At 48.5% G+C, this 24,644-nt stretch overlaps 1 protein-coding gene across 3 annotated transcripts; it reads left to right on the top strand.

The window, feature by feature from the left end:
• The first annotated feature begins 1,786 nt into the window (after positions 1 to 1,786).
• On the top strand, positions 1,787 to 24,179 carry SCAMP2 (secretory carrier membrane protein 2). Of its 3 annotated transcripts, XM_054565319.1 has the most exons (10): positions 1,787 to 1,946; positions 12,481 to 12,549; positions 12,981 to 13,079; positions 13,594 to 13,722; positions 14,962 to 15,079; positions 15,793 to 15,921; positions 16,585 to 16,744; positions 18,167 to 18,268; positions 22,141 to 22,258; positions 22,476 to 24,179. In XM_054565319.1, the coding sequence occupies exons 1-10, from the start codon at positions 1,890 to 1,892 to the stop codon at positions 22,608 to 22,610; spliced, it is 1,116 nt and encodes a 371-aa protein (XP_054421294.1). In that variant the 5' UTR covers positions 1,787 to 1,889; the 3' UTR covers positions 22,611 to 24,179. The 3 variants fall into 3 exon arrangements, with proteins under 3 accessions (XP_054421294.1, XP_054421279.1, XP_054421286.1); XM_054565304.1 differs by lacking the exon at positions 13,594 to 13,722; XM_054565311.1 differs by lacking the exons at positions 12,981 to 13,079; positions 13,594 to 13,722.
• The last annotated feature ends 465 nt before the right edge of the window (positions 24,180 to 24,644 follow it).

The following is a 24,644-nucleotide window of genomic DNA, read 5'->3' as shown; positions in this document are numbered from 1 at the left end:
TAGTTTGGCAAAAACCAAACCAAACCTGTGTCGGGTCACAGAAGTATTCTGTGTCAGTAGTAAAGGAGAAATACAAGTCTTTCCTTACACTGCCCTTGGAGGGGTGGCTGTGAGGGGTTAGAGGTAGGTAGTTTCTAAGGGGACTGGACACAAACATGGATCCCTTCACATTCTTCCACTTGAGGACATATCCTGGAGAAAAGTTGAGCTGGACCTTAAAGGATGGTTGGGATTTAGACAGGGGAGAAGAAGGTAAGAGAAGTGGATAAGGGAAGTAATATTTACTAAATGCTTATAATGCACTGGTAACATGTTAGTGCCAGAAATACAGTAGTGAGTAAAATAGACCCCACTCCTGCCTTTGTGGAGCTTACAGTCTAGTAGGAGAGACAGACATAAGTAAATAACCAGCTATACATGTGTGTACTTACAATCTGCAATAAGTATTACAAAGGAAAAGTACAGGGTCATAAGTTATATGTTGGTTAGGGGGCTGATCTAGCCTACAGCGTGAAGAGAGGCCACTCCTAAGGGGCATCTGAGCTTGTATTTGAAGGATACTAGGAGTTAACTAGGTAATGATGAAGGCAGGGGCTAAGAGTATACCAGGAAAAAGGAGTGTCAGGTGCAAAGGCCCTGAGGCAGGAGGGAACAAAGAAAGGTTGAGGAACTGAAAAGCCACTAGGAGGGCTGGAATGCATGGGGGTGGGCAAAAGAAGGTGTGGGAAGGATAGGTGGGGGCACATACTGCAGGACCAAGAAGCCAAACAAAGAATCCGGACCTTTCTGAAAAATAATTGAATGATTTTAAACATAGAGTTCCATGATAATTTTGACCCCTTTAAATAGATCTCTGGTTACAACATGAACAATAGGCCAATTAGCACCCCTGTACTAATCCAGGGTAAGGAATGGCTGGATTTGGTGGTAGTAGTGACGAACAAAGCTAGAGAGGTGAATGAATAGGGTGTTTCAATGAATAGTTTGTGGAGAGTGCAGCCATCTCCTCCGTGGCTGATGGCTGTATTGCTAAACTCCTTCATCCTTTTAATACATGCTCGATACTCAGGTTCAAATCCCAGCTTAGGCCCTAAACTTGTCTGGGCATCAGGGGGCAAGGCCTAAAAGGAGCAGCGCTCAGCCAGTCTGGGGACAGCTGCACGGTTGGTTCTTCAATAGAAAACTCCTCTGCTCGGCCCCTACCACCAGAACACTCGTGTGCAGAGGTAGGCTCACACTCCTGCCCCCTGACTGCACTAGTGCTTCCCTTCAGAAAAGTGAAGGGTTAACTTTCCGGCTCCTCTTTGGGGAGTTTTCTTGGAAAATTTTCTTTGGGAAGCTTCTAACACAAATTTGGATGTTGTCAGATCAAGAGGCAGTGGGACGCGATCCGACTATACCTCTGACTCTCTACCAGGGGTGTCCAACCTTTTGGCGTCTCTGCGCTACACTGGAAGAGGAAGTGTCTTGGGCCAAATATAAAATACACTGCGACATGTAATCACAAAAAAAAAACAACTCGTAGTGTTTTAAGTAAATTTACGCTTTTGTGTTGGGCCGCATTCACGGCCATACTGGGCTGCATGCAGCCCAAAGGTTGCAGGTTGGACACCCTTGCCCAATTCATTCATACCGCCCAGACCCTCAGAAGCACAGGTACAAGGAAGGAGAAAGAAAGCTGAGCACGTTCGGGAGGTTGCAACATAGTGGTGAGGGGGGCGTGGCGGACCTCTGTGACGAGCGGGATCACGCCTCTAGGGAAAGGCACGGCGCCTGCGCCAGTACGGCGGCTCACTCCCGGAAGCGGAGGGTGTACCCGGACAGCCGCTGGGTCTCGGTGCCCGAAGGCAGAGGCGCTCGCGGAGCTCGCTTATCGGCCCCCGACCGCTATGTCGGCCTTCGAGACCAACCCCTTCGCGGACCCAATGGACGTAAACCCCTTCCAGGTAGAGGTTTCAGCTCACAGCATTCTCTATTACCAAAGGCCGCCACCGGGGCCTTTTTCGCGAGAGCCGGGAGACGTGGCGTAGGAGGGACGGGCTGGCTGCCCAATGGGAGAGCTGGCTCTGAGGGCTGGCCTATCATAGCGTCTTAGAGGCGGGACTAGCAGGAGGTAGCCCGGCCAAAGGGGCTTGGCGCTGTAGTCTGGGAAGAGGGGGACCCTCTAGTTTAGCAGACGAGTCCCTTTTTACCGGGTATTGTTGGGGAAGGGGGCTGGAGCCGACTGAGGATTCCCCCAGCGTCAGGGACAGACGTGACTTCACCTGAGGGGGAAGTATGGCTACCACAACGCTGCAGTCTTGACTTGAGTCTCGTTAGGAAGAGGGTGACGGCAACATAATGGGACGGAGAACTGTGGAATTCCCAAGACAATCCAGTTCCGCTTCCCCCAGCAACCAAACTAGCGTATAAGGTATAGGAGGGGCCCCAAGATTTGTCAGGAAAGGAAGACTGGGGAGTGGGTGAGAAGCTGAAATATGGCCTTGATAAGAATTCCACACTTCGTTTGTGGGTCTACTATGGACTAGGTTGACTAGATAGGAGGGCCCGGGTTAGAGAGGGGAAAGCGAGGAAGTTCTGAGGGTCTTGAAACACAAGGAATGTTGACCTGATGGACCTGTATGTGGTGGCAGGGTAGTTGCGATGCGCTGACCTATGAGCTGGCTTCACCTTTTGAACAAATGATCAAAAGTTTTCCTTCTTAAAGCCAAAACCTTTCTGCCTTTGACCTAAGGGCACAGGGGTATTCCTTTTCTGTGATGAACAACTGGGACTCGTGTTAGGGCCCAAGATGCTATGCCTCTTATTTCATGTATGCTCAAAACCAGTTCTGCTGATTTGTGATTTATGAGCCCCAAGGTTTCTGCTGTCAGGATGTCACCAACTCATCCTGCTTGGACTTCAGTCATTGGCACCTTTAAAGTTTCCTGCATGTGGTGGGGACGTCCTTGGAAGGGTCCTTCCCCGCAACTCACAGCATGAGCTTTCCCTCCTAGAATCCTCTCAAGGGTCAAAGCCAAGGCAAATGAAACTAGAAAAGAATTACTCCATGCTGTCAGGAGAGTGAAAATTTTATGCTTCTTTCTTGGTCTCAAGGTGGCTTAGCCAATGGGAGCCCTCAAGGCAAATTTTGGCAGCTCATTCTTTGTAACATCAGGGAATTCTTGTATCTTAATGTATCTTGTAGCTTCTTGACCTTTGCAAGGACCTTTTTTTTTCTTTCTTTCTTTCTTTTTCAATGTAATTCAGTCATCTCTATTAGTTGAGTGAAGAAGGAATATTTGCATTTTAACTGCCAGTGTCTTCTGGTAACTGTTTCGCTGTATAATATTGTCAGTATTTTCTGTATAATATCTAGTAGTGTCTTCTGATAACTGTTTAGCTATATAATAATGGAGTTTGAGTTTTAGTAAGGATCTGGTAGCCTTTTGGTGTGTGCCGTGCAATCATTTGCTTTTTTTTTTTCCTGTCAGAATCAGGAATAAAATGTCTGCTGCTATCTGACAGAAGCAATCAGCTGTTCAAAGATGCAGAGAACTTGTCCCCAGTGCTAGCAGTGTGCAAGATAGTTGGCCTGAGCTCAGCCCTGTATTAATAGTAGCTTGAAAGTCTTAAACTGCATCTCCAGCCCCAGAAATGATTGTGCAAACTTTGGTAAGAAACTTCTGCATTCAAGCAAGACAGTCTGTCCATCAGGCAATCCCAGGATGTGGCAGGACAGGAAGCAGCTGTGGGCCCGTGAAGAGCAACATCTGGTGGGGAATCCTGTGTAGGAAAAAAGAGAGCTGGCTGACTGCTACTCTTCTCATTCTGGGCTGGGTTTTTCCTCTTGGCACACAGTTTGTGGGAAGAAGGAACTTGGGAAGTGACGCCCCTGAGCTCCTGGAGAGCTGCCCTTCCTCTCCTTGTGATGGTAGTATCTGGTTCCGACTGCCAGGGCTGGAACATTGGGAGGGTGCAGCCTATGGGTGACTGGGTGTGAGCCCAGCTTCATTTACCCAGGGTGTTGGCACAGAGCTCAGAAGAGAGGTGATAGGCTCAGAAACTGTCACACTTAGCCAGCCCTCAGAACAGTCCTTTTTTCCATCACTCAGTGGTGGGTTATGAAAATAAACTTAGTGTTCAGAGTCCATGGTGGGCTACTAGATCTGGGAATATCCTCAGAAATTTATTCTAACCCCTTCAGTTTAGAGATGAGAAAACCAAGAACCCAGTGAGGATGTAACATGCCAGAGTCACTGGCTAATTTGCAGCAGGAAAGGCCCAAACCTGGGTCTGATTATTAGAATAGTGCTGTTTAAAAGATTTTTGAAGCTCTGCTTTGGGGCTATTTAGGCCAGCTAAGGAAACAATGTTACATCATCACTACTGCCACCATTCTTAAAAGGAGAGTACTGGTGGGGTGAGAGTAACAGATTAGTATTAGCTAAACTATTTTATCCCCAGTGTGTGGAGTTGGAATAATACAGGTGGTATTATGCTTTTTAAGACAGCACTTTAAAGCGGTGTGTGTTCTGAATAATACCAGTCCTGAAAGGTGCTCAGAGTTCTGTGGTCAAATAAGTTTGAGAATCACTAATTACTCCATTTGTCTTGAAGATTGATACAGCTTGTTAATTTGTTAAAGGCTCTGAAAAATCTTACAGTAGACATTTACTCAACTTTATTTGACCCAGCATTTCTCAGAGTTATTAAACCATGCAATCCTTTTTCTGCTAACTGTAGTAATATCCCATGAAACTCTCAGTGCACTTTTAAGTTGACTTCCTTACCCACTCCCCATAGCCACTCCTGCCCCACACTGTGGGCATGGGCTTTAATGACCTGTTCCTTGCATACAGTTATAATTGGGATTAGAAAACCTCCTGCAAAGTAAGAGCTGTGAAAGGAAAGTTGTCACAAGAGTGCAACAGAAGTTTTACCAGACTTCTAGGAGGAAGCAGGAAACTGCAAGCCAAGTGTTGCTGATTTCACAACCACCACTGGCACTCCCTAAACCCTCTATTAATGATGTACATCTGCCCTATACTCTCTGGGGATGCAGGTCCTGCTTTGGACTGATGCCAGCGTGCCTGCGCCTAAAAATTTCTCAGTCTTATCAGGTAATGAGGAGTTAGAGGGCTAAAATGGTAGGTGTTGTATTGTTCATTTGATTTTTCAGCAGTCTGCTACCAAGCAGGTTACCCAGGTTGCTTTTTTTACCCAGGTTTTTAAGCAGTGTTGCTTTCCTCCTCAGCATTTCTGCCTGCTTAGCCCTGTGGCCAGCATTGATTTCACGGGGGGGGGGGGGGGGCCGCGGCGCAGTGCGCCAGCTGGTGGTGCTGAACAGAGGAAGCCTTTCAGGGGTGTTCAACCTTTCGGCATCTCTGAGCCATACTGGAAAAAGAAGAGTTGTCTTGCGCCATGCATTAAATACACAAACACTAATGAAAACTGATGAACAAAAAAAAGGTTTGTTTTCTTTTTTTAAAAGATTTTATTTGTTTTTAGAGAGAGGGGAAGGGAGGGAGAAAGAGAGAGAAACATCAATGTGTGGTTGCCCCTTGTGCACCCCCTACTGGGGACTTGACGTGCTACCCGGGCATGTGCCCTGACTGGGAATTGAACCTGTGACCCTTTGGTTCCCAGGCTGGCGCTCAATCCACTGAGTCACACCAGCCAGGGCAAAAAAAAGGTTTTAAATAAATTTACGACTTTGTACTGGGCTCCATTCATAGCCACATGTGGCCCACGGTGTTGGGCACCTCTGCTTAGGTCTTCATGAGTTTCCAAATCACACTATGTCACTTTCATATGTTGCCTCTTTGCAGTTAAAAGATAATCTCAGTGCTGTGGCTGCTTTCCAAAGATTTAAAGTGTTTCTCTTGCAGAAGGAGAAAACAGTGGTCCATACTTGCTTTGGGTGTGAGTAAAGTTATATGAAGTGTCCTGCACAGACATTGATGGCTTTGCCACTTCCCAGAGAGGGTAGGCTCCAGCTTGACTCTAACTTTGGGAATTCTCAAAACCACTAGGTGGACCTGATAGAACTTTGCTGTGGAACAAGAGCATTGTCTCAGGAAAAGAAATTTATCTCATATATTTAGTGGTGTCATGGAGTTCTGTCCTTGAGTAATATCTTCCATATACATAGTTTCAGGATAGCATTCACCTAACAACGATCCCACATCTAGAACTCTAGCCCTCACCTTTCTTCTGAGCTTCAAACCAGTATTCAGCTGTCACCTGGACATAGTCAACCATTCCAGCCAGATATGTTCTGCGTGTATCTCCAGGCTGACCCAGTGTGTTCTCAGATCCTCTCTCGGCCTTCACACACCCACTCCCGAAAACACTGTTCCTCTTGTTTTATGATCATTTATTATGTTCACTGATGGCTTTGTTCCCCAGTCACCCAAGCTGGCAACTCAACTCCTTCCTTTCCCTTCCCCACCCCTCCCCGCTTCTTGCCCTGTAGTATTGCCATACCCCTACGAACCCAGAGAGTAGCTGAGCCTGTGGTATTTACCTGAAGACGTTCTCTGGAATCTATTCCTTCCCTCCCCAGCTTCCATACCTTAGTTCAGTCTTCACTATCACTCACTGAACTGTTTATCCCAGCCAGTCTTCCTGGCATCCTTCTTACCCTGGCATTGCGTTCTCCCCTCTGCTGGTGGAGACGATCACAGTGATCGACCCCTGCTCACAATCTCTAGTCCTCCATTGCCCATAGGGTAAGGTGTAAACTCCTGCATTCTGGCCCTACCCCTTTTTCAGGTTGGTTTCCTGGTGCTCCTGGTTGCTCTCATTACACACCCTGCTCCACAGCCCCCAGATCCTTCTCCTGTTCCCTGAACACGTGCAAGCTGTTTTTAAAGTTGCAGAGTCTTTGCAAGTGCTATTTTTGCCTTTCCCCCTAAGTGCCTGCTAAATTTCTTTCATTATCTCTGAAGATCCATCTGAGATTCCACCTCAGTAAAGCCTTTCTTGACCTCTCAGATAGCTTAGCCCCTCCCTCCTGTGACCCCCTTGCATCTGCCCGCACCACCTGTAACACTGACCATGTGCTGTCTCTGTTTGCCTTGGTTTCTGTTTTGTGCTCTGTACTATTTGCTTCCTGCAGGCAGAAACCAATGCTTTTCCTTGGCGCCCTTGCCCTGTGCTTCATGTGTAATGGCTTGTACAGGGAGTCAACAGACAGGGGTGGAAGACAGTGGTAAGTGGCTCAGTTTGAGAATGGACTGTTGAGAGGGGTGCTGTGCCAGGTCATGGGGTTCTTGAGGCCAGTGCAGATGCCTCAGATTTACTGCCTGGGTGATCCGTGCATCACTGCCATGGCAGGGACGGAGGCCCAAGAGTGCACCTGACCCATGTGATGGGTATTCAGGCTCTTTTTAAAAATATGTCTATGTCTTTTCAAAGTAAAGATAAGATAGTAATGATGTTATAGAAAATTTGGGAAAACAAAATAAATCATCCATATTCTGCCAATCTTTTGCAACTGTTGTTATTTTGATGCATTTTTCTGCCAGTGGTTTTTTTTTTTTTTGCTGGATTTTATTTATTTTTAGACAGAGGGAAAAGGAGGGGGAAGGAGAGGGAGAGAAACATCAGTGTGTGGTTGCCTCTCACGTGATCCCCACTGGGGATCAGGCCTGCAACCCAGGCATGTGCCCAGACCATGAATTGAACTGGCAACCCTGTGGTTCACAGGCTGGTGCTTAGTCCACTGAGCCACAAAAGCCAGGGCTTTGCCAGTCTCTTTTCATGAGTACTTTGAACAAAATATATGCATGTAAAAAAGCCTTTTCTGTATTGCTGCCCTATGTTTATACCTGCAGTTTTTAATGGCTACTTAGGCCATTGAGGGAATATGCACCAAAACATACTGGTGCTTATGGTCACAAGATATTTAAGTTGTTTCCTGCTTTTTCCCCTCCTCTTGTAAATATTGGTGCAATAAATGTCTTTGCAGATACAGATTTTTATGTGTTTTTTGTCATATATTCTTAGGATGAATTCTTAGATTTTGAGTCAAAGAGTACCAAAGTTAACTGTGGTTCCCTGTGCACTTGGGACCCAGCCAGACTATTTGTGGATGGTTATCCTTTCTTGTTCTGTGACACACAGCCTCCAAAGCAAATAGGACTTCACAGAGCTTCTAAAGGATTGGTAACTATATGTCTCCCAGGGAAAATGGCTTGAGTTTTTTTAGCCTATGAGGTGTTTATTTAATGTTCATTTGGAGCCAGGTATAAACCCCACACTGGGAGCTTGGGTGGAGTGTAGGATGGGTAAACAAGGAAAAGTCATAGAGAGCTAGCGCACAGCAGGACCTGTGAAACGCATAGAAAGACATCGCCAAACCAGTGAAAACAAGTGTGTTTTTCAAGGCTTCTTCCTGGCAGAGCTTGTGTCTAACTTTCCGTTTTCTCTTGGATCCCTCACACCCCAGTGACATGAAAGTGTTCCCCTGCCCCAGAGCTGTGGTGGGACTTACTCACTTGGCCTTTGCTCACCTTCCCCCCTCCTATTTGGAACCCTGCCTTCCTCAAAGTCCTGCCCGGACTTCCCTTCTCCTCCCTTGTCCACATTCCACGTGGGGTTCTTGTGCACATGTCTCAGCTACCAGATTGTGGACTCTAGAAGGGCAAGAGCTATTGTTTTGTTTGTCTTGGTGTGTCCCTCCCACTATTTGTGGCTGTTAACTGAGTTGAAATAACTGAGTTCACAGTGTTTCATTTATTATAAATTCAGTAAAAGGCATTAGCCAGTTTGGAGCCTTTGGCACTGAGGAGGTTTTAGGTTACTTCTTTGTAGGTGAACTTAGCTCTCATTATCCTTTTAAACAACTGCTTAACCCCCTTATGAATTAGTTGATGCATGCTGAGTAAGAAAGAAGATTACTGCTGTTGGCTTCTTATCTGTGACTCGGAGTAAAAGCTGAGTCCTCATTCAGGCCAGTGCGTGTGGTCCTTATTCGCGAGCCTCTCCGCATGTGTCCTACAAAGGGTGTTCCCCAAGAAGGATTTCTCTGAGGCCCAGGAATAAAGAAATGAGCAGAAGCAGTTGTCCCAGTCACTCATGGTGCCCCCGTCAGTGTTCTTCCAGAGCAGGATTCATTTATTTGGCCACATGTTAATGGAGCACCTTCTAATTGTCAGGTGCTGTACCAGGCTTTGGGGGTGCACTGTTGAACAAGGCAGACCTGGGCCTTTCCCTCTCCTATTTACCACTTGTATCTCTGAGGACATCGACTTAGATTCAGAGTTGGGTTCAGCTACTACTCCTGCGATCTTGGATGCTTCCCCTTTGAGTGGAGGCTTCCTCCAGCTGTGTACTACAAATACTCCTCCCTCACAAGGTGGTCGTGAGGTACAATGAAAAGGAGGGGTGTAGCTTTTCTTAGCCAGGGCTCCTCAGCTGAGCCACAGGTCATAGAAACCATGATTGGAGTGACCATTTTCTCCATTCTGTCAAGGGTGGAATATAAGCAGAATGGTTCAATTCCATCTGCCACAGGAGAGAAGTCAAGTCATTGCACACAGTGGATGCCTTAGGGTATTGGGGCTTTATTCTCTCAAAGAACCAGATTGAAAAAGGCTGGTAGAACCTTCTTTTCGGATGACTTGACACAGTGGCCAGTTCTGGGGTGACTAGAATTTCATAATAATATCCTGGTGTGGTAAGCCTGGCATATAGTAGACACTCAGTAAGTGTCAGCTCCGTTCCTCAGTCTCTCCTCCCCGCTTCCTCTATCCTCAGGTTTCAGCTTCTCCTGAAGCCACCCACATCTTTCAGAAAGAGCCCAGATTTCCTCACGTGGGAAGTATCCATGTCTCCCAGAGCATTCCAGGCTCCTTTTCCCAGGCAAGGTGCTTCTGGGCCCGGAGGCCACCACTGTGACGCAGGTGCCTCCTTCTCTATACCCTAGCATTTAGGAAGTGCCTCCTAGAGAAAGCAGAGGGCCTACAGCATATGCAGCACTTATTCTCAGACATTACCTGAGCTTCTGCTCTGCACAGACCCTTCACCAAGAGCTAGGAAGCTGGAGTATGAACTAGATGCCTGGCTGCAGAGTTTACAGCCTGCTAGTGGAGACAGGTTTTGTTAATGGTGAGCCTGGTGTCTTTAAGATTTTAGAAAAAGGAAGAGGAATTGATGTGGATAGTGCAGGCAGCCCCTAGCCCCCTAGAATCCTCTTCTGGCTGACATTAGTAAGGGACTCTTCATGGGAGTGGAGGTTTCTTATTAAATGTGTACCTCTGACAGTTGTGTATGCCAGTACCTGAAACTGCTACCAGAGCCGCCCCTCTGTCCTCTGTCCTGTAGTGAGTCAGACTTGAGTAACCAGTTCCTTGGATGGTGGATCTGATTTCAGTGACTTCAGCTCCCTCACTCCGCTGTGGCTTGGTGTCTGCTGACTCTGGAAGGAGAGCAGATACTGAGCCCCAGATCTTTCTTGCAGGAAGTCAGCCCACTAATTCTGAGAGAAATCTGCTCATCATTCAGGCAAAACAAATAACCTCAAGGTCAGTTTTTCCACCTCTAGGTGGCCTCCTGAACCTCAGCTTGTCACTATGTCCAAGTTGTAGGAGCCACCAGGCAGGGATGGTGTCCAACAAGAAGGACAGAGCCACCTTAAGTCTTTGCAGAGGATTCCAGTGTAAGTGCGAGGGTGAGGCCCAACAAGAGGGAGTTGGGGCTATGTGCCCAGGTCTGGGTTAGGCCCTGGGGCAGCTTGGACAGATTCTTGCCCTCGAGGAACCAGTGGCTCAGGTAGGAAGAAGAGACTCGTTATGTGTGAAAAGGTTAGAACACATCTTCAGTGTGACCCTGAGCTCTATAGATGTTTAGAATATAGAGCCAGCTCCCATCTTGAGACCTTGGACAAGTACTGCACCATGGTGAGTGTCCATTTCCATATAGAAAAATTGAGAGGGCACCCTGGGGGTCTATTTAATGTTAACATTGTGTTTAAAAATCAAACCTATGGAGGCTTCCTGGTGGAGGTGAGGCTGGGCCAGAAGGACAGGAGCATCTGGATGAATAGTGCGGGATAGTGAGGTGTGCAGACAGGGAAGCCTAGGTGAGGCCTGTAACAGGGGCCTTGGCCGAGTCCAGTGGCAGTCTTTTTACCCTTCATAGCCATTTCTCTCAGAGCACAGGCATTGCTGTTGCGCTACACCTGAGCCTATACCTGTATTTGTGGGGAAGCGGGGATGTATAAGGAGCTCTGCTTGGTGAGGGGCAGGATGAAGACAGACTGGCCTCAGGCCAGCAGGAAGGCTGCTTGGGTGAGGAGTGAGGCAGGGAGCGTTGTGCAGGCCCTAGGCCAGCAGGGCTGGCTTTAGCAGAGATCAGATAGGAAAGGGAAGATTAAAAACTTAGGACAAGCTGTGGTCTGAGGACATTTTTGTATTTGTTTTTTTAAAGAATCTAGGAAAAGAGCCGTGATCGGTGTGGCTCAGTGAAAGAGTGAAAGGTCGTCAGGCACATACCTGGGTTGCAGGTTCGGTTCCTGGTCCGAACGTGTACAAGAGGACAACAGTTGATGTTCCTCTCTTATATTGATGTTTCTCTTCCTCTCAAGTCCTCCCTTCCTCTCTCTCTAAAAATAAATAAAATAAAAAAAAAAAAAGAATCTAGGAGGGGAAAAAACAACCAAAAAACACTTTTCTGGATTTTTATCTGAGTCCTTTATGTTTTTATTCCCAGTAAGTGTACCTGATTTAATCAAATTAGCACTGGCACCCAGTAGCATGTTTTTGTTTTACAACTCGAACTGTCCTTTAAAAAACTAAGAGGAATAAAACAATAAATAATAAAACAGTACAGATCCCCGGTCAGTGTGGCTCAGTTGGTTGCAATGTTGTCCTGTAAACCAGTCTCAGGTTTGATTCCCAGTCAGGGCACATGCCTAGGTTGTGGGTTTGATCCCTGGTGAGGATGCATATGGGAGGCAACCAATTGATGTTTTTCTCTCACATGGATGTTTCTCTCCCTCTCTTTCTTTCTCCCTTCTCCTCTCTCTCAAAATCAATAAGCATGTCCTCGGTTGCGGATTAAAAAAAAAAGAAAAGAAAAACAGTACAGGAAAGCTATAAAGTGAAAAGTATCCACCCATTCACCGCCACTCTGGCCAAAAAAACCCACTCCCTGGAATTAAATACTATGAACTGTTAACAAATCTATAAAGGGTACTAGCAAGAACATGTGCAGTATTGATTCCCAGGCCTCAAAGTGTAAAACTTGCTTTGTATCTCTTCTGGGAAATCATCTGGGCTGAACCCCTCCTTTTCCAGAAAAGGAAAAGGATTGCAGCTCTGTGGCAGGGGCTGGGCATTGAAGCCTTCAGAAGAGGCTCTTTGGGGAGGGCCATCAGCAGCCTCACTTCAGCCAAGCCTCCCTGGGGTTACCTGCTAGCCCTCAGACGGTGATGTCCCTTCCTTATTAAAGTTCTCTTCCTCAGCATCTAATGGCTCTTTTTCACCTTTTCAGGACCCGTCTGTGACCCAGCTGACCCATGCCTCACAAGGTGGCCTGGCTGAATTCAACCCCTTCTCAGAGGTTGGTGAGCATGCCTTCTTTCTGAGTGCCTAGGTCCTCTGGCTGGTGCCAGGGTCTCTGGAGCAAGGAGCCTTAGCAAGACACAGTTCTCTGAGAAGCTGCAGTCCTCGAAGGGACAGTCTTAACATGAATGTGGGGGATGGGGGTAAGATTAGGTAGACACCAAATCTCCCCTTGGGATCCGTGACCTGGGCCCCTCCCTGAAGAGGGCAGGGCAGCGCCAGGAGCTCTGAGTCCAGAAAGGCCAGGAGTGCTGGGTTAGGCATCACAGTGCCCAGGGCCTGAGGCTTGCTGGCCGAGAAGCTACAGAGGGAGGCCCAGGGGAGTACTCCTCACAGGTAAGGGCACATCACTTACCCTCCTGTGGTTTGCTCCTACATGGTCAGCTGGTGGAGTCCTACTCTCCTCACTCCTTTGATTCTCCCACTCAGACAAATGCAGCAACAACGGTTCCCGTCACCCAGCTCCCCGGGCCCTCGCAGCCAGCAGTTCTCCAACCCTCAGTGGAGCCTGCCCAGCCAACCCCCCAGGTACTGTTGACAAAGATCCCCTTTGCCTCTCCTTGCCAGAAAGGGAAGTACTGCACCTAGACTAGTAGCTGAGTCCTGAGATGGAGGGGTGGGCAAAAGGCCTTATTCCCTGGCTTCTCTTCAGGGGCCCTCATAATAATATCTTTGGAGTTGGTCACTTGCATATGGAGAGACTGCTCACCTATACCTTCACTCCCTACCCCACATGCCACTGCCAACACCAAAAAATAAGCCCCACCCACCAAGCTAGAGTCCTGGATATCTTCAGACAAGAGCGTTGCCCATCATGCCATTCTAGATCCTCCTGAGGCCTTTGACTTGTTCTCTCTTACTCAGGGTCCAGAATCTATCTTTTTTCTTCTAACCTCATGTATTCCTGCCTTTGTCCCTTCACCAAATACTGTAACTCTTGTCTGGTTGGTGCCCAACTCTCCACCCTCTTGCCTTGCTGTTCTTCCCCACGCTCTGCACTGCCCCTGGTGAGCATGACCCACAGTGGAGTTGTATGTTGCAGCTCCTGCTTAGACAGGCCAGCAAGTTCCTGCCTACCAGATTCCTGGCAGTGAGTGACCTCTCAGAGAGGCAGGTGCTACTAGGAGGAAATAGTATTCTCAGAGACAGCTACATACGAAAACTTCCGAAGGTAGGCAAAGTATAGGTGAGCAGGAGTGAAGGCAAAGTTCCTTCGGCCCGGCCCAAGCTGGGCTTTGAGCTCTACTGGTCGCAAGCTGCTCCCGTTGTCTGGACAGACTTCCTCTGAAAGTGCTTCCCCTGCATGGGACCCTGGAACCTTGTGACTCTGGGGCCCACACATGGCCCTAGAATCCTGTGAGGCAGAGGGGACTTACTTGCTCAGCAGGGTGATGTCATCCTGGGTCCTGCTCAATTGAAGTCAGAGGCTTGGGGAAATAGGCTAAGACCCTCACTGAGGTCAATTCTGGTCCTGCTGCCTAGTGCCTAAAATTTACCCACTGAAGGTAGCTTTAGCTCTTTGGAGAACTCATTTTGGGGGAGAGAGAACACACATATGTATATACACTTATGCCTGGCTTATCATCCTATGAGATGAGAAGTTTGATATTTGCTCCCTAAAAAGGACTGTGGCCTTCAGGAGGAACTGGGCCCCAACAGCTGTAGCACCCAGCAGGGGCAGGGCATGGGCTGGAACTCTGGCCCCAACTCTGCTAAGCTTCACATAGAGTCCCGTAGATGCCTCACTTGGAGACACTACTCTGTCTGGAGAGGGGACAAAGCTTGGGCTCCGCATGCCATGAAAGCCAAGCAGGGCAGGGCTGGGCCAGCCCTGAGGGGCTATCCTGGGATATAGCCAGCTACAGTTCAGGTGGACGTCAGGTGAGGAGCAGGGGAGGGTGCTTCAGTGTACATTCCTCAGGCTCCAGGTACACACAGTATGGCCCAAGCGTCTCTCCTGCCCACTTACTCTAGCAGGTTTGCACTGTTTCCCTTCACACACACCCCTTCTAGGCTCTTCCATCGAGGCTTGGGCCTCTGGGTTTCTGGCTACAGGACAGTTTCTTGTGAGGCCTTTTGCCCTTGCTGACACCCCAAAGGTCAGTATAACTGAACTTGGCCTGGACTACAGCCTTGCGGGGTGGTTCTATCTCAAGCTTCAGAATGAAAGGGAGAGGGGAACCCTGTATTGGTGAGGGGGCCAGAGGTGTTGTAAGGGCAGTAGGGGACAGGTCACCGCGGCCTCTCTGTGATGGTCTCAGGTGCCCAAGACACTGGGGGTGGGAACTTCCTCTGGGACTCCCAGTTGGCGCTCCCTGCATGGGGCACAGGCCCTGTGACTTCCCGTCAGGCCAGCACTGTCCCTCTGTCTCTCGTGTTCACTGCTTCCCACTTCCCCTTTTCGCTCCAGGCTGTGGCCTCTGCAGCCCAGGCAAGCCTGCTGCGGCAGCAGGAAGAACTGGACAGGAAGGCAGCCGAGCTGGAACGCAAGGAGCGGGAGCTGCAGAACTCTGTGGCCAACTTACATGGTAAGGGAGGCTGCATGGAGCCCTGGGTTACCAGGCCTGGTACAGGAGGGTTCCCTCAGCTTGCTTGTTCCTAGGGCAGCCTCAGGTCTTTGCTTAGCTCTTGATCATCTTAGAATGGTGTTACTCCTGGGGAGAGCAGTAAGGTGGAAGTCAGACCTATCGTGTAATCTTTTTTTTTTTAAATACTTATTTATTTTTTGGAGAGAGAGGGAGAGAAACATCAATGTGTGGTTGCCTCTTGAGCACCCCCTACTGGGAACCTGGCCTGCAACTCAGGCATGTGCCCCAACTGGGAATCGAACCAGCGACCCTTTGGTTTGCAGTTCGGCGCTCAATCCACTGAGCCATACCAGCCAGGGCCTATCATGTAATCTTAATGGATATGGATTATTTCTGCACTCCTTTCCAGTTCTAAAGAAGATAGAGCTGGGGCACTGCTCCCATAATTCCTTGGTTATAGGCTGTTCAAAAAATAATCACTTAAGCTGTTTAGCTCTGGGTTCCCCAAAGCATTTGGAGTCCATTATCTTGGACTGAGTTTGTGTGTGTTTATGTCCTATCATCCTTTTCCCTTCCCACTCTATACCCTTGAAGACCTTGCTTGCTGGTGCCCTTCTGGGAGCCCTGGTTTGGCCCATAAACTGGGCCGGCATGTGCACTGCGCTGTGCTGCTGCTGAAGCTGGGCCTTGTCTCATCATCTCTTTCTCTACAGTGAGAGAGAACAATTGGCCACCCCTGCCCTTGTGGTGCCCTGTCAAGCCCTGCTTCTATCAGGACTTCTCCACAGAGATTCCTGCTGACTACCAGCGCATATGCAAGATGCTCTACTACCTCTGGATGTGTGAGTCCAGCCCCTCTGGGCTCAAGGCTAAAATGGGCTGTGTCTTGAGAGCCCTATCTATGCTCTGGCTGCTCCTCCCTGTTGGTCTCCAGCCTTCCTCAGTGCTGGCCAGACTGCAATGGGACCTTTTGCCCACAAAATTGGCCCTCTGAAGTCTGCTCTTTGTCCTGGGAACCTCCTCTCAAGGGCCGGTCCATACCATGTATCTAGAAGGTTTCTGAGTCCTTGTGGAGCTCACTGTTCTAAAAGGTCTTTCTTAGGTGAAGCCCTCCCCTCCCTACATACCCCTGGGCTTCGGGGTGAGGATAAAAGACTCCCTGTTGCTCCCCTGTGGGCCATCCAGGGCTAGGGAAAAGAGTTGCTTAGAGAAAGACTCCATTCCCCAAGGATCAGTTCCTGGGTCTGCACCCTTTCCACCACCACCCCTCAGATACCTGGGCTGTGTCACCACCTCTTAGGAGCTTGGTTTGGTCCCTGGTTGTGAGGTCCCAGAACAGCAAGGATGGGAACTAGCCCTGCCTGTGTATAGATCGAGGTCCTCTACTCTTGCTGCAGCTGCCTTGACAGCATGGACCTCATCTCCTCTCCAGGGGGTGGTTTGCCGTGTCCAGGAGCCCTTCAGCCACTTTGGCACCAGCCCACGTCTGTCTCCCCCCTCCACAGTGCATTCAGTGACCCTGTTTCTGAACCTACTTGCCTGCCTGGCCTGGTTCTTAGTTGACAGCAGCAAGGGAGTAGACTTTGGCCTCTCGATCCTGTGGTTTGTGATCTTCACCCCCTGTGCCTTCCTTTGTTGGTACCGACCCATCTATAAGGCCTTCAGGTGAGTGTGGCTGGGGCAATGGGGGAGTGTTTAGCTGGCATCCCAGGTAGCAGGTCTAGGGCCATGACCCCTGAGGCTCCATTCCAGTCGGAGCAGAATAGAATTGTGGGAAATTCACTTCCCATTCCCTCCCACAGCCAGAGTTGGTAGGTATCAGGAGCCATTTTCCTCAGTTGTACCTGAGGTCTGCTCTGGGCCTTGTCCCTTGACCAGGACAGATCTAGAGATCTAGAGAGGGAGCAGGAGCCTTACTTGCCCTTCCACGGCACCCAGTCTGTTTGGTACAGGAGGATTTCAGTCACTGGGGAGAGGGAGGGGACTTCTTCGTTCCCTTCCAAGGCTCTAGGGCAGCAATTTTCAACTAATGTGCCACAAGAATTTTTAAAACATGCAGTACCTGACTATTGAGTCAGGGGTGCTCACCTCTTTTACTTTAGATTGTCAAATTAGAAATGACAACAGCCAACACAACAATAACTGCCTGGTGTGAATGAATCAAAATTACACCTATTTTTTGGTCAGATTGACAAATATATTTTTTTGGCATGCTGCAGAATTTTAGTAAATAGTTTACATGTGCCATGAGATGAAAAAAGTTGACAATCGCTGCTCTAGAGTATGCTTCTGTGATAGTCAGGCTCTGAGATACACTCTGAATGGCTTATCTCTGCATGTTTGCTTATGCCCCTCCCCCTGCCTCCCAAGTAACTGTAGGGCATTGCTGAGTGCCAGCATTTGACCTGTTGACCTAGAATAGATACTGTGGACTTTAATGGATCCTAGGGTTTTGGAATTGTGCCTCAGAGCTGATGCTTTCAGAGCTGGGAGCCCAGTCGGCCCCAGGAACAGGGAGCAGGGCAGTGGAAGAACCTGCCCCCACCCCCCTCCCACCCCAGCACTCAGCAGGTAGGACCTGAACCCTCCCTGTACTCTAGCCTTCAAGTACATGGAAATGGAGGTACTCAAAACACCAGTTTTGTCTAGTGTTTTCTACTCCCCAAATACCTTTTCTGCCACTCAGGCCTACAGTTTAATTATTAAAGATTTATACCTTTGACTTAGATTTTCTTTTCTATTATGAAATGCACATAAGTACTCCAGGAAATGGACTGTTAAGCTCTTTATACTGTCCTTTGGGCAAGCAACTTTATTCGCTCTTTGAGAAAGGGGTCAAGCATTGACCCCTTAAATTGGAAGGCAGTGAAAAAGGCAAGCCCTTTTTGGATATGGGCGGAGGGGGTGGGGGCGTTGTATCTCTGTGTGTGTCCTTGCAGACAGTGTGCCTGGTCCTCTGGTACTCTGTCTGCTCTCCAGTCCTGCCTACTGGCTTCTAGTAAGGAGGAATGTCAGACCGTGTGAAAAATGCTGAAGAATGAGTCCTAGACCCTCTTGTGACTCCTGGTTTCCCCCCTCTTTCCACAGGTCCGACAACTCTTTCAGCTTCTTCGTGTTCTTCTTTGTATTTTTTTGTCAAATAGGGATCTATGTCATCCAGTTGATCGGCATCCCTAGCCTGGGGGACAGGTGAGAGCTGGAGCAGTACAGAGGAAACTATGCTTTGGAGGCTTGGCTCAGCCTCTCTCGCCCTGTTTGCAGGCCCCTGAGAGCCCCTACAGTTGGCCCGTCTCCCACCATGGCAGAGAGTGTTAACTTGGGCCAGCTTGGATCTGCCTTCAGTTCTTCACCAGTAGCCACTCCCTGTCTTGCCTTGCTTACTACTTTTTGGGGTGTTGTGGGTGAACTTGGCCTGAATCCTTAGGCTACCTGGGCTGTGTCCTGCACTGGATTGCAGACTCTTCATTTCCTTCTGCCGCACCCTTCGAGAAGCTGGTGCTACTTCCACAGGTGCCAAACGCTCTTGCATTTGGGCAGCTGCTGATGGATGCCCTGGTCTTTGCAGCTCCTGAGCTGTGACTGTCTGGAGACCCTGTAACCTCAAGAGATGGAATCCTAGCCTCTCCTGGATGAGCTCCTTTGAGCATACAGTTGGCTGAGCTTCCTGGGTGCTGTAGTCCTCCACTCAAAATTAGTCTCAGAAAGAAAAGCTGATAGCTGATGTTTTCCTTTCTGTCTCACTGCACAGGGAACATTACAGAAAGGTCAGGCTGGCACTTGGCTAAAAGCCTGAGCCTGTAAGGGATGTGCTGTTTTGGTCCCATCTCTCCAGTGGAGCTGGCAAGTCCAGAGCAGTAGGGAGGGGGCTGACTTACCCCTAACCCAGAGCCAAGTGCACCCTGCCCTCCACTACCCTTCTTCTTTTTCATCTTATTGTTTATAATCTGGCCCCTTTTCTCTTTGGTGACCCAATTTCATTACTCATTACCGTAAGTGAGATCTTGGTAAAAAGGCAATGATTAATAACTGCTGTTTGCTCCCTGGACGAGATGTCCGAAAGCTTGATTTCCGGTCCTGGCTCTGCCCCTCACTGCCCTACCTCTGCCTACCTGGATGAACTTTGCAGCCTCTAGACTCCCAATGCCTTTCTCATCTCACCTCATAGCACTCCCTTTTGATTGTAAGATACACCTAAAATAAAATATATCATTTTATGTATCTCTGAAACCATTTTAAAGTATACAGTTCAATGGCATTTTGTATATTCTCAGTTTTGGGGAATCACTAATACTATCTAGTTCCAGCATTTTTTAAAAAGATTTTATTTATTTATTTTTAGAGACAGGGGAAGTGAGGGAGAGGGAGAGAAACATTGATGTGGCCCTGGCTGGTGTGGCTCAGTGGATTGAGTGCCAGCCTGCGAACCAAAGGGTCACTGGTTCGATTCCCAGGCAGGGCACATGCCTAGGTTTCAGGCCAGGTCCCCAGCAGGGGGTGCGCAAGAAGCAACCGCACATTGATGTTTCTCTCCTTCTCTTACTCCCTTCCTTCCCCTCTCTCTAAAAATAAATAAAATCTTTAAAAGAGAGAGAGAGAGAAGAAACATCGATGTGAAAGAGAAACTTAGTTAGTTGCCTTTTGTACACACTGTGACCAGGTACTGAACCCACAACCCAGGTGTGTGCCCTGACTGGGAATTGAACTGGAGACGTTTCATATTGTAGGACAATGCCCAACCAACTGAGCCACACTGGTCAGGGAAAGTTCCAGGACATTGTTATCACCCCAGAAGGAAACTCCATACCTAGTAAGCAGTCACTCCTTATACCCTCCTTCTCTGAGCCCCTGGCAATCATTAAACTGCTTTCTGTGTCTCTGGATTTGTCTGTCTTCTTTAACTAAGCATGATGTCCTCCAGGTTCATGTTTTAACATGGAGCAGTACATCATTTCTTTTTATGGCCAAGTAGTAGTTCATTGTTTGGATATGTTGCATTTTGTTCATCCACTTACTGGTGATAGGGATTTGGGTTGTTTCCACCCTTTTGCTGTTGTGAATAGTGCTGCTACAAACATTTCTGCACAAGTTTTTGAGTACCTGTTTTTGTTTCTTTGAGGTTTTTATCTCAACTGGAATTGCTGGGTCACATGGTAATTCTGTGTGTAATTTATTGAGGAATTACCAAATTGTTTCCCACAGTGGCCATTTTACATTCTAAATAGCAGTGTATGAGCGTTCCAGTTTCTCCACATCCTTGCCAACATTTATTTTCCACTCTCCTTTTTCTATTATAGCCGACCTAGAAGCATGATACCTCATTGTGGTTTTTGACTGCCATTTCCTGATTAGTCATCCTTTATGTGTTTGTTAGCCATTTGTATATCTTATTTGGAGAAATGTCTATTTAAGGTCTTTGCTAATTGGATGGTCTTTTTGTCATTTAGTTCTTTATATATTTTGGATACTAGCTTCTTATCAGATATGTAATTTATGACTTTATTCTATTTTTCCATTCTTGATAGTGTCCTTTGATATACTAGAACGTTTAATTTTTTTTTTTTTTGGTAGATTTTATTTATTTTTATAGAGAGGGAGAGGAGGGAGGGAGAAAGAGAGAGAGAGAGAGAAACATCAACTGTTTGCCTCTCACACACCCTCAACTGGGACCTGGCCCAAAACCCAGGCATGTGCCATGACCAGGAATTGAATCAGCAACCTTCCAGTTTGCAGGCCAATGCTCAATCACTGAACCACACCAGCCAGGGCTAGAGTTTTTAATTTTGATAAGGTCCAATTTATCTTTCTTTTATTGTGCTTTGGATGTCATATTTAAGAACCATTGCCAATCCAAGGTCATGAAGAGCTGCCTCTGTTCTCTTGTAAGAATGTTATTGTTTGAGTTACCATTAGGTCACTTACCCATTTTGAATTAATTTCTGCATATGGTTGAAGTAAGGGTCCAACTTAATTGTTTTGCCTGTAGATATCCAATTGTCCCATCACCATTATTGAAGAGACCATCCTTCCCCATTCAGTGTTCTTGGCAGACTTGTGAAAATCAGTTGATGACAGATGTGTGGGTTTGTTTCTGGACTTTTTTTTTAAGATTTTATTTAATTAATTAACTTATTTTTAGACAGAGGGGAAGGGAGGGAGAAAGAGAAGGAGAGAAACATCAATGTGTGGTTGCTTCTCATGCACCTGTACTGGGGACCTGGCCTGCACCCCAGGCATGTGCCGTGACTGGGAATCGAGCCAGTGACCCTTTGGTTCGCAGGCCAGTACTCAATCCACTGAGCCATACCAGCCAGGGCTAAATTTTTTTTTTTTAAGATTTTTTTATTATTTTTGGAGAGAGGAAGGGAAGAAGAAAAAGAGGGAGAGAAACATCAATGTGTGGTTGCATCTTGCGCGCCCCCTCCTGGGGACCTGGCCTGCAACCCAGGCATGGGCCCTACACTGGGAATCGAACCAGCGACCCTTTGGTTCGCAGGCCAGTACTCAATCCACTGAGCCACACCAGCTAGGGGTAGGGCTGTTTCTGGACTTCTGAGTCTATTCTGTTGATCTATATAGCATATATATCTGTCCTCGCACCAGTACTACACTATTTTGACAACTATGTTGTAACTTTTTAACTCATGAAGTATGAGGATATCTCCTTTTATAGATGAAGAAGCTAAAGCTCAGGAAGGAGATATGACCAACTGATGGGCCCCAGTGGGAGGAGGAGAGGTGACAGGATGAATGCAGTGGGTGGGCCAGTAGTTCTCCTTTCCAGAGTCTGGGCCCTCAGGAGTGAGGAGCCAGGCTTTCCATGTCTCCCCAGCCCCCAAAACAGCAGAAAAAGGCCCTACCTAGGGCTAGTCCTGACTGTGAGGGCAGCAGCCACATCCCTTCCAGACCTCACATGGCCCAGAGAGTCCATGTGGGCTCTGTGGGACCTATTGGCCTAGGCAGTGGTCAGCATACAGCAGCCATTTGGAGAAGAGCCCCTCATCCCCATGATCTCTGGGACCCACTCCCACTATACCCTCTCTGGCCTCCTCCTCCCTTTGTAGTGGTTGGATTGCAGCCCTGTCAATCCTGAAGCACAACTTGGCTGTGTCGATCATCATGATGGTGGTGGCTGGTTTCTTCACCCTCTGTGCCGTGCTGTCACTCTTCCTCCTGAAGCGGGTGAGTGGTGGGTGCTGGGCCAGCAGCAAACCCGAGGAAGCAGGCACCTCTCTCCTGCTTTCACCATGGGGATGTTCACCACAGCAGTTGGGCCTCCTGAATCCCTGAAGGTCCAGTGGCTTTCTCCAAGGCTCGGCCAGGTGGGGGGTGGTCAGACAGGCTTGGGTTACTTGTGGGCCCACAGGGTGGGTCTCCCTCACCACAGCATTTTTCCCAGGTGCACTCCCTGTACCGCCGGACGGGGGCCAGCTTCCAGCAGGCCCAAGAGGAATTTTCCCAGGGCATCTTCAGCAACAGGACCTTCCGAAGTGCTGCATCATCTGCTGCCCAAGGAGCCTTCCAGGGGAATTAGTCCTCCTGACTCTCCTCCCTCTGCCCCCGCCTTTTCTCTTGCGTGCCTTCTGAGCTGCACTTTCCATGGGTGCCTTGAGCAGTACTTACGCCCAGCACAGACCCAGGGAGGGTCTTGCCATGGCTCTTCCTCCTTCCTCATCAACCAGCTCTCCCTTCCACCGAAGGGGAGGGAGGGATAGGGACTTTTTTGCACAAGAGAAAAGAAAAAAAATCAAAGCTGTCTTTTGTCCTCTGATGGTGGTTTGATAGGATTCTTTTGTCTCCCTGGAAGCAGTGGAACTGAAGTTGTCTTTCCCCTTCATGCACATACACATGCACACATGTACACACATGGGATAACTGGCCAACCTGGGCCCACCCCAGCTGGAGTTGTATTTCTGCCAGGGCCCTGAGCCCTACTCCTCCCCAAGCAGCCCGGCCAGAATCAACCCACAGAACCAGCCTGTGGCTTCCACAGTTCTGTCTTCCCTTCCTGCTAGCATGGGATGACTCCACAAGGGTCTCCCCTTTATTCTTTATTATTTTTTTAATCCTCACTAGAGGACATGCTTATTGGTTTTAGAGAGGGGGGAAGAAACATTGATGTGAGAGAGAAACATCAATGTGTTGCCTATCACGTGCACCCTGACCATGGACTGAACCTGCAACCTAGGCACGTGCCTTGACCGGGAATCAAAACCAAGATCTTTGGGTTTACAGGAGGACCACATTCTAACCAACTGAGCCACACTGGCCAAGGCTCAAGAGTTCCCCTTAAGATGAGCTGTGGTTTGGGCTGGTGGACAGCTCTGTTCCCTAGATCACTCTGGACAGGTCTCTGGCCTGCTTTCCTCAGCCTCCCCTATCTCATGTTTCCTGCAAATAGAATCATAGGCCTTTCGGCCCCCTTGCGCTTTCCTGTGTTCGCAGCATCCTTGGCCATCAGGAGCCCTCCCTGAGCCCTTCCCTGTTTAGACTTACTGAATGTGCATTGGGGTTGGTTGGTTTGGGGGATGGGGAGGGACAGAGGACAACCCCAAGTTGTCCTGCCCATGCTTTAGCAGTCTTCTGGGAGTGGGGAGTCTGTCCTGGTGTGGGTTGCATCCGTTTTGATTTCCTCTTCTAGGGGTCAGCTGTGCTCTGCCTTGGCCTCTGATTCTGCCCACTCTGCCCCCTACATCAGCAATATCTAGTTTGTGTGACTCTCAGGAAGGGCTGGGCCAATCAGTCCAGACTCATCCTTTAGTGTTCTCCTATACCTTGAGTAGGAGTAGAGTCTAGGTCACCTTCCTCCACTGGTTCTGGGGATTCCTTAGGACGTGTGTCACTGTGATGGGCACCTAGGAGTCCACAGTTAACACCTGCACCATATATCCTCCAGAGGCTGTAGGAATGGGTTCAGGGACTGAGGGGACTTCTCAAAAAGCTGGTCAACCCAGAGGCTGCCAGCCTACTCCACTCCAGAGCCACTGAATGATATTTTAATGACAGTGACCAAGGTTTTGTAAATTCCTTTTTAGTATTTTTTTTCTCCATGTACAAATGTATATGTTGTATTTCAATTTTGTGCTTAAATAAAAAGACATTATCAGACAACACTGGTTCTAACGTCTGCTGGATTTGGGAGATGAGGGTGGCCTACGGGGCGTAGAGGCAAAGGGCCCTCTATAGGTGTGAGGGGTCAGTCAAGATGCTGCATCTGGCCATCCTGCTCCCTGGCTCGTCTGGGACAGGTCTATCCCTCAGGGGCGAGCCCCTGCCTGAGATAACTATTGGCTTCTTCCATGCTACTTTTTTGTCCCAGTAATTCCGCTTTCGGGGCTGCTGGTGTTGCGGGGAGGGGCCTCTTTGATTCTCCCCACCCCCAACCCTTGCTCCTCACGTGGGCGATCTCTAAGACCCTATCCGAGCCCCTGAAGAGTTTCCCAGTGACCTCATCTGCTAGCCTCTAGTTCGTTAGCGGAGCTCGGCGGGGCCACAGTACTCCCAGAAGGAGCTTGCGGATCATGTGATTCCCATTGCGGATGGAGACCGAGGAGGTGTGGGCAGTATT

Source organism: Pteronotus mesoamericanus, unplaced genomic scaffold (assembly GCF_021234165.1).
Source record: "Pteronotus mesoamericanus isolate MK-2021 breed Mesoamerican mustached bat unplaced genomic scaffold, CSHL_Meso_final contig_100, whole genome shotgun sequence".
In the NCBI taxonomy this organism is placed as follows: domain Eukaryota; kingdom Metazoa; phylum Chordata; class Mammalia; order Chiroptera; family Mormoopidae; genus Pteronotus; species Pteronotus mesoamericanus.
Note: the sequence above shows the minus strand (reverse complement) of the source record. Positions and strands in the feature narration are given on the sequence as shown.